The sequence below is a fragment of the Alosa pseudoharengus genome, unplaced genomic scaffold (assembly GCF_046254945.1).
Source record: "Alosa pseudoharengus isolate Yale_2024_CS ecotype anadromous, Long Island Sound unplaced genomic scaffold, YU_APseudo_1.1 YU_APseudo_1.1_scf_7, whole genome shotgun sequence".
Taxonomy (NCBI): domain Eukaryota; kingdom Metazoa; phylum Chordata; class Actinopteri; order Clupeiformes; family Clupeidae; genus Alosa; species Alosa pseudoharengus.
Window position 1 is genome coordinate 42,015,022 of NW_027468859.1, and position 9,144 is coordinate 42,024,165.

The following is a 9,144-nucleotide window of genomic DNA, read 5'->3' on the forward strand; positions in this document are numbered from 1 at the left end:
ACCTTGACTCTCCCAACTCCTTTGTCAGGGTCTTATTTATGGATTTCTCATCTGCATTCAATACAGTGAACATCAACACTCCAACAGCTGCAAGTTAGCCCAACTCTGAGACTCTGGATTAAGGAGTTTTTAAAGGACAGACCACAGCATGTGAGGGTAATACCACACTATTTTAAACACCGGAGTGCCTCAGGGGCTGTGTTGTCGTCACCTGGGCTATTCTCCATCTATACAAATGAGATCACCTGCAGCAGCAAATTTCCCCTCACAGGATCAAATTTCCCTCACGGGATCAAAAGAGTATACATACTTATACAATGGACTCTATTTAAGTATGCAGATGACATGGCCTTGGTGGACAACCTCACTGATGACGACTCCCTGTCCACTTACAAGCAGTATGTGAACACAATGGCACTTTGGTTCAAGAGAAGCTCACTGGAGCTTAGATTAGATTCAACTTTATTGTCATTGTGCAGAGTACAAGTACAAAGACAACAAAATGCAGTTTGCGTCTAACCAGAAGTGCTAAAAAAGCAGAAAAGTGCAATGTGATATACAAAGTATAGACAGGTGGTGCATAGACAGGACAATAAATATAGTGCAGTGTAGATAGTAGTATACAATTGATTTACACAAGGTGGTTTAGAGTAGTATAAATTAAGGCAGACATTATTTGCACCCGGGTGTAGATAGCGATGATGATATTTACACCCGGGGTAATAGGCAATGTGGCTTTTTACACCAGGGGGATATTCCATCAACCTCGCTAATGAAGGCGGCGCTTAACAGAAATAGCCTGGCTTGAACTAGCGTAGACTTCCACTTGGGGCTGAAGCCGTTCCATTAACTCAAGTTAGCGGCATCTTGGTCCCGTTTATTCAAGCGAGGTTAAAGTCAGCTTCATCTCTGCTCGTGCACGAGGTAGAACAGTACACCAAAACAGTAGATTGACGAAAAGAGGATATATGTCGTAAAATTAAGACAATACTAGACGATTTCTGTTCGATTTGGCAATCGCCATCTACAGGATTTTCATCGAAAGTCATCAAATTTAACATCGAGAGAAAAAAATAGATTGCCTACAGAAATGGGAGAATAATGAAAGCATACATTTAAAACAACAATGCTAATGGTTTTGAAATCAATTGCAAGTTTGATTGGCTTCACTCTTGAACACATAGGTCTACAGTCTATGCTTGAACAAAACGAGTGCATGAATAAATAGTAGGCTATAAACTCAAAAACAACTTATGGATATGCATATAGATATTCAAAACTATCTATAGCCTAGCTTACGTTCTTAGATTAAAAGAGTTCATTCACTCCAAATTATTGTCTAGTGTAGGTGGTCATAAAATAAATTAGTATCAACATAATAGGCTATTGTCTCCCATAAGTCCCAAAGTGTTTTGAAATAAAATTATCTGAAATGCAATGGCTTTCAATTCAATTTATGCCTAATATCTGTGTAGCACACAGTTGATTTGACATTCATGAACAATCGTCGACACATGAAGAAGTTTTAATTATTAGCTGCCTAGGCTACAGAATAATTATCCTTTGGCTTGCATCAGATATACTGTAATAGGCTATAGCCCACTGGCAAAGCTGTCACTGAACAGCCTACCAAATGTGCATGACCCTTTATCAGCAGTAGACATATGTCTTTCATCAAAGATTATAACTAAAAATAGCCATTATCAAGGTGATAAACAATGTAGCCTTAATACTTCGTATGGGAAGCGAACCTGCGAACACGCAAGAATGTAAATCCTATCCTATGCCATCTCGCTGCACGTTACACCACCACCGAACGTAAATGACGCAGAGTAGCACGATTCCTAGAACCACACGCATGTTAAAACATTTTAATCGTATAATCTTCATACATTCTTTGGAGCTAGTGAATGTGTAAATCCATGCTTTGTGCACTGTCGGAAAAAACATTTCTATAGGCCTACTTCTATTTTTGAAGTAGTATGCTACAGGTGACGAGAGCACAGGTTGACGGAACCATCTTTTTGGACTCGTTTTCCGACTGATTGTTTTTTTTTGCAACACAGCTTAATTTAGCTTGAAAGTTAACCTGCTACGGAGCAGGTTAGTTCTGTGGCATAAATTCACATGGTTACCAAGCTGGGATTCACGTTAACCTCATTAATGGAACGGAATTCTCACTAAAATTAGCGAGACTTATCGAAATAAGCCAGGGCCTTTAGCGAGGTTGATGGAATACCCCCCAGTTTATACACGACATGATACAGACACTGATGATCGTCACTGACATCAAAACATGCTGGATGTACATCAATACTATCTCATCTAATCAGAACAGACGCGGACGCTTCTTAGAAGCCATAACTACAGTGGCACCGCAACTCCTCAGCTGGTCAGTCAACAGCATGTGTAGGCTAAACTCAAAAATACCGCAGAAATGTCAATAGCAACCTAGCCATTTAAGTGTGTCAAAATAAAAGTCTAGTGTTCATGTATCCACTAACGCTGTATTATTTAATGTATGAAGGTTATACTGTAGCCGTTACAGAAGAATATAGAACAGCCGTCAAAGGCCACTATGGGGTATAGAGGGTTAATTAGCCATAATTACTGATAATGTAAATGAAAAAGGTGAAAGAAAAACATGAAATAGAAAATGTCATTATGAGGAATTAACAGTGCTTGAAAATGCAAAACATATGATGTAAAATATATTGTGTTAAAACAGATAATGTAGAGAAAGTTACAATGGTTTAAACGTAGACATGATTGTTGCAATGCTAAATGAAGCTGTTTCTATTATGGTTGCTAGGGTAATCATGTTGGTTGCTATGGAAACTGACATAGATGCTTTAGTTCAATGGTTGCTATGTTGGTTGCTAGGTAGGTGGTGGTTTAATATAATTGGCTGGAGGCATAGTTGATGATAACTGACAGTTGGAATGGTTGAACAGTTAAATAGTTGGATAGTTTAAATAGTTAAATTATTTAATAGTGAATTATTGTAGTGAGTTTTATTTTGAAACAATTGTGGGCAGAGGAAACAGTTGGCGTAAGTCATAGTTGATGACAACCGACAGTTGGAATGGCTGAACAGTTAAATAGCTGAACAGTTTAATAGTTAAAATAGTTAAAGGATAATTCCGGTATTTAGCACTTTGAGTCCCTTTTCTGGTTTGTTTTGGATAAACTAGAGTGGTGGAAACAGAAATGTTAACGATGGGTCTGTCTCGACTTTTTGACTCGTTTAGAATCGCCTTTGACTGCTTCAGATTGGCTGGCTACAGGCATGCACAAACATGTCCTTAAAACAACCCTTAACGTTTGTTTTCAAAACTGTGCAACTCACCGAGTGGTTAGTTATCTAATAGTGAATTATTGTAGTGAGGACTTTTATTTTGAAACAGTTGTATACAGAAGAAACAGTTGAAAATTATCTGTAGTCTTAAGAGAGCCAGATTGTATGCTTAAAGCCTGAGACAGAATAGATCGTTTAAAAGTTGAATGTAGAGTGTAATGGTTGTTGACAGGCAGATTGTTTAATGGATGTTGATAGATAGTTTAATGGGTGGATGAGTGAATGGCTTGAAGAAGATGGATGGATAGAAAGTCGGATGGAATGTGCCTTATATCCTTGTAGAATGAAGACACAGAGGGGTTTTCTCAAACCTCTATTTGCATACGGCCTCTTTCCTCGGTCCTCCAGCTCGTGCCCCGGAAATTGTTCAAAGCCCGACGTCATCGAGGACATCTCATTCATCTAATTGCAACCAGAGGAGGCAAGACCAAGGAGGGAGGTGGATGGCCCGATATGCGATGAAACACAAGAGTACCCTACGCGGAAGCATTTTCAGTCGGAATTGTACGATCATTGGTCCAAGCTGCCAAGGTAAAAGGTTCCCTCCCACTTTCGGTTTCAAACAAGTTCATAGGGATTTATTTGTGTCAATACTAGTAGATAGGCCAAAAAAAGGACTTTTAAATGCAGGAATTATCACAAACTACCATGCAAACTTTTTTTTTTAAAGTTCATGCCTGTTTTGTTCACATATTGTATAATAAGTATTCATTCATGTCTCAAGAACTATCAAACACCACCTCATTATCTGGGTCAATAAGTGGGAAGAGTCCATGTTCAAATGACATTTTTAGGCTTTGGTATAAGCTCATATTCTCTGCAATTTGCGTGTCTGTTTATTCTAGCTTAAGAGGTGATGCGCCACATCATCAGTAATTGACGTCTCTTAAAAGTGATGCGTGAGTGAGCAGGACATCTCAACTCTCATATTGGTCTCTGCTTCATTCCTTCATCCTCCCATCATTTTATCATAGTATTGTTTGGAATAAAACATCCATTTTTTTATATAGATATAGATTTTTGTTTTGTTTTCTGTGTGTTTCGGGAGTATTTCAACCACGATTGCACTGTTATGTCGTCAGTCTCGTCAAGGTTGCTATAGACTCTGACCGATCAAGTGTTTTTCATTCTTTAACCCATTTAGGCCTAAAACGCCTGCTAAAAAGGGCCTTTTTATGCCTAAATACTTTTCTGTAAACCCCCTCTCAAAACCTGAGGGTTTTCAGAACAATATGTCAAAATATGTCAACGCTTCCTAAAACCTTAATTTCTCAGGCTCTGTAGCAGATAAAAACATGACATAAAAAGCATTTTTAGAGCTTACTTCCTTGGCTTTCAACCTGACTGACTTGCTTGGGCATAATCTTCAGCTGCATTTTTTAAAAAAATCAAGAAACATCAAAAACATCAAGAAATATTGAAAATTTTAGTAAATCATTAACGATCTGTTACGTAAGGTCCGTCTGGCTACACTGAGCTACTTGAGCTTGGTTGGCTATACTTTTTCCTCAATATGTCAGCGATGTGAATGTATTTCACCACTCTAACAAAATATGTGGATATGCGTTCATTTGGGAATCTGTGCATCTCAAAATTCTCTCGTGAATGATCCGCCATTTAACCTTACCAGAGCGGAGCTCAGCCCTATCTAGAGTCGTCTTGTGCTGATGTGTTTGCACTTTACCGCGCTGGTCGGGGAAACAAATAAACAAACTCGTTAGTGGGACGAGTACATAAGTAGGCCTAGTTCTAAGTTGTGTTTTAGTATTATATTTGCATTACTTTAGCTTGGGTTTTGTATTATTACCTAGAAATATGCTAACCATTCCTGCCTCAGTTCCAGACAGGTTATCATAATAAGTTATTAAAACCGTCGGGGCTAACCCCTTTCATTTCTGCTGCAGCAGGTTGTGCGCAACAGAGTAGACGGACATAATATACAGTCTGAGGAGTTGCAGCTTTATTCAGTTACCCGCAGTTGAAACTAAACCTAAGTTTCCCTCACAAACTCTGATTTGGTCGCTATACTGTAGCTTATTCCCAGCTGAGCCGTTTATGAGTGTTTAGTCCTAAATGAAAACGATTCATACTCTCTAGCCACTCACTCGCAATTCACTGACGTCATGTTCACTTAAAGGAGCCACACATACTGTAGGGCTATGCTTCTGTTATGTTGACTGCTGTACTATTGAGGACTATTATGAGTTCTGTCCATCATTAGGTGGTAGGTAAAATTACTGCAATAAAATTATGCTTATTAAATGCTTTCCCCAAATCACTTTTCACAATTTTTTTTCAAGAGTAATATTATCGGTTATCGTATCGGTATCGGCCACAACAAACCAATAAATATCGGTTATCGTTATCGGCCCTAAAATTCCATATCGGTGCATCTCTACCATGAATATCAGTGGAAGACCGCTAACGTTAACATTAATGAGCTTGGAAACCACAACAAACTTATTCTGCCTAAATAAAGTAATGATTTATAACTAGTATACCTGTAGTTACAGTCCCTGCATTGTAAAATGTAAGTTAGACGTGCGAGGAGTGAACATTTAGACATAGGGAAAAAGTATCAAACGTAGCTTGTGCAAAACGTAGCTTGTGCATAAAAGTTAGCTTTTCTTTTACACGTGTGTGAAATCCAATGACGCCAAGTGTGCGTTTCAGACTGTCTTTCAGCCGCAGCATTAACGAGTTACATAATGGATTTAGATCACTAAATAGTAGGTTTTAGAAGGCAGGCAGCAACTGATGATTGAAAATGGTTTGATGTAGCTTGATGGAAATAATTTTAAAAGTGCAGGTAAAGGGATAAGCAAGCTGACATTGTAATTATAAGGTATCTTATAAGGCAATAGGGACTAATTATTACACACGCACACTCAAACATTTAAGAGTGACCTTTATCTTGTTTAATGATAATACAAATGATGATGATAGTAATAATGTCATCATTATTTTTTGTAATTATTATGTCTTAGTTCAAAGTTATATTTATGAAGCTTACTAAGTGTTTTAATACTGGTAACTTTGATTTGGTTGTTGTTGTTATTAGGCTATTATGTTTTTGTTCAAAAGACTAAGTTTCATATCTTAAGTTTCTATTTTTATACATTTTATTTATCAGAACTTTAATATATTTTGATGTTCCTCTGTTCCACTGTGACAATATTATTTCAAAATAAACAAGTTTGTTTTTGAAATGCATTATCATATTATTTTAGTCAATACTCATAAATAACTACAAATAACTAATGTTAGGGAAATCTGTTAGTTCTAATGTTTTGTTGCGCATTTCTGAAAAAAAAAAAATATATATATATATATATCTTCACTATATATATATCGGCCAATATATACTGGAATATCGGATTTTTAAATCAACAAATATTTGTATCGGTATCGGCCTTCAAAATCCTTTATCGGTCGGGCTCTATTTACTACATAAAAACATCAAAGCTAAACATCATATCTAGTCAAACCGCATCACAACATCACTACAAATACAGTATGTGATTAAAATCAGCGAACATCAATATATAGGCTAGATAGATGAGTGAGGCTAGTGAGCAATTTTTGTAATCGAGTTAATCGAGTTAACTCAATGAATCGTTTCATCCCTGGAATCTACCCATGCTTTAACCTTTTGTGTTCAGACATTCGCTCACCCTAGTGACGTCCGGACTTAGTACTAGGGACTGGTAGTGTCAGACCCGGGTGATTTTGAAGTAAAATAATCCGGACATTGTTCACATACAGTATACAGCCCACCTGTTTGATGCCCAGATTATGTCAGGAGTCCAGTGCAATTCTGAAAAGGGCTTAAGAGTGTTATGCTTATAGCATACCCAAGTATGAGACCTTTGAGTTATCACCTCAAGAGGCCAAAAAAGTAAGTCCCTGTGATTCCGCTGTTCAATGGGTTTCTATGCAGACTCACTTCCCTAGAAAATCACCCCAATCATCAAGGAGGCCTAATTCTCCAGGCCTTTAAGATATTCAAGTTACTAATGACAATTCCTGTATTTTTACCTATTGCAATATTGCAGATTTAAATACCAGAACACTGATGCAATGTTGTTGTTTTTTCATAGAATGCAGCCCTAAGTCACATACAAGCATAAACAAAAAACATGTGAAAAAATCTCCACAATATTCAAAAAATCGAAAAACGTATGCCTACTGAAATGTAGAAAATATCCAAAATGCATCCAAAGTGGAAATATCACGGAACAGCTGTCTGTCTCGTATAGTCACATAACGTTACATGTTATGTAGGCTACCATGAAGACTAACTAGGCTACATGGTTTACTCTTGCCTAATACCTTTAAAAACTCCCGTCATCTTTGTCTGATGAAGACCTAACCTAAATGTGGGCAGAGCCATCAATGCTGAGTGGGCACGTTGATATCCTGGTCATTCATTCTGGACATTAATCCATCTTTATGAATAACACACATTGCAAAATCCTAACTAATGGAGTAATTTTTCTCGCATTTCACTGGTTGCATCAGAAATCCAAAGGGTTGCATTGCAAATACTAACTAGCCAATGTTAACGTTAATTGTAGCAATGCATGATGACCATGCAAGACACATGGGCAAACCAAGACACAAACAAACATTTCACAAATGTACATGAACAACATGGACCTCAATAATCTACGGACACCAACCATCACTGATCTAAGTTGGGCTATAATGTAATGTGTAGCACGGTCATAAGGCTAACGTTGACGATGTAACTTTGATTCAGGTTAACGTCACGGTACCATTCACCAAACATAAAAAAAAAACATATCGATATTATTGGCCGTCTCGAAAGTCTTCACTAATCCTTAGCTCAAAAACAATGGAAACAAAAACGTGATTAAAGACTAGGTTTTGAAGATAGCGTTTCCTAACGAGGATTTTCTGCAACGTGGTGGGAATTTAAAACTCCTTACCTCATTATGGTTAGCCAAAAGTCTTCAACCAAGTAAGACTACTGGCTGATTCTCCGTCGGGAATAACAAGAATCTGATGTTTTGCAGTAAATTATATTAGCATGCTAACGATAGCTAGTTTTTGGAAAGTTCACACTTTTGCCATCAAAAACAGCCTAACGCCGTTTCTCGAGGATAATGACTGTAACGTTACATCCATTAAACAACGAAATCACATGATGAAATAAAATGATTTCAGCAACCATTCTAAACGACTTACCACATCCCGGCAGATTTGACTGGAAACTAGATATAACGTTAATCCCCAAACAGAATTTGCCCCCCTCCCAAAAAAAAACAAACTGCAGTCTCTCTATGTAGAAGTACCGCCAACAACACGTTCTATCCCCAGACAGACGCAGAGTCTTTGCTACGTGAGTCACGCAAGGGACGTACAGAGAACATGGTGTCACGCCCCCTCCAAGGTTTTGCGTTTAAGTGATCCTTATGGATAGAATGATTCCCTAATCAGTGCTTTTCTTGGGTTGGCACAGATTTCCTTCATTCGAATAATAATGTTATAACCTACATGTAATTTATACCGCAAACAATGAGCATAACCTATTTAAATTCATTTCAGTTTCTGGGTGCCACAGTGTGTAGGCACACACATTTTCACATTATTCATGCAACATAAGTGGTAAAATGACATTTTCATTGCTCCTCATGATTTGACAAACACATGCAAGTGACACAATAAACGTTTGCCTAACTCATGAATAAGCACTTTGACATGGTGAAAACTCTACACCACAAAATCATTATTAGATCAATCAGAATTTGTCGAATCAATGC

General features: G+C 37.6%; 1 protein-coding gene across 3 annotated transcripts in view; it reads right to left on the reverse strand.

Moving 5' to 3' along the window:
- enah (ENAH actin regulator) overlaps positions 1 to 8,674 on the reverse strand; it is a 205,585-nt gene extending 196,911 nt beyond the window's left edge. The window contains exon 1 of one of the 3 annotated variants that reach the window (XM_076271668.1): positions 8,570 to 8,674. In XM_076271668.1, coding sequence (XP_076127783.1) covers positions 8,570 to 8,574 — 5 coding nt within the window. In that variant the 5' untranslated portion in view covers positions 8,575 to 8,674. The remainder of the gene's footprint in view (positions 1 to 8,569) is intronic. The other 2 variants (XM_076271667.1, XM_076271669.1) reach the window with 2 other exon arrangements.
- Between the last annotated feature and the right edge of the window lie 470 nt (positions 8,675 to 9,144).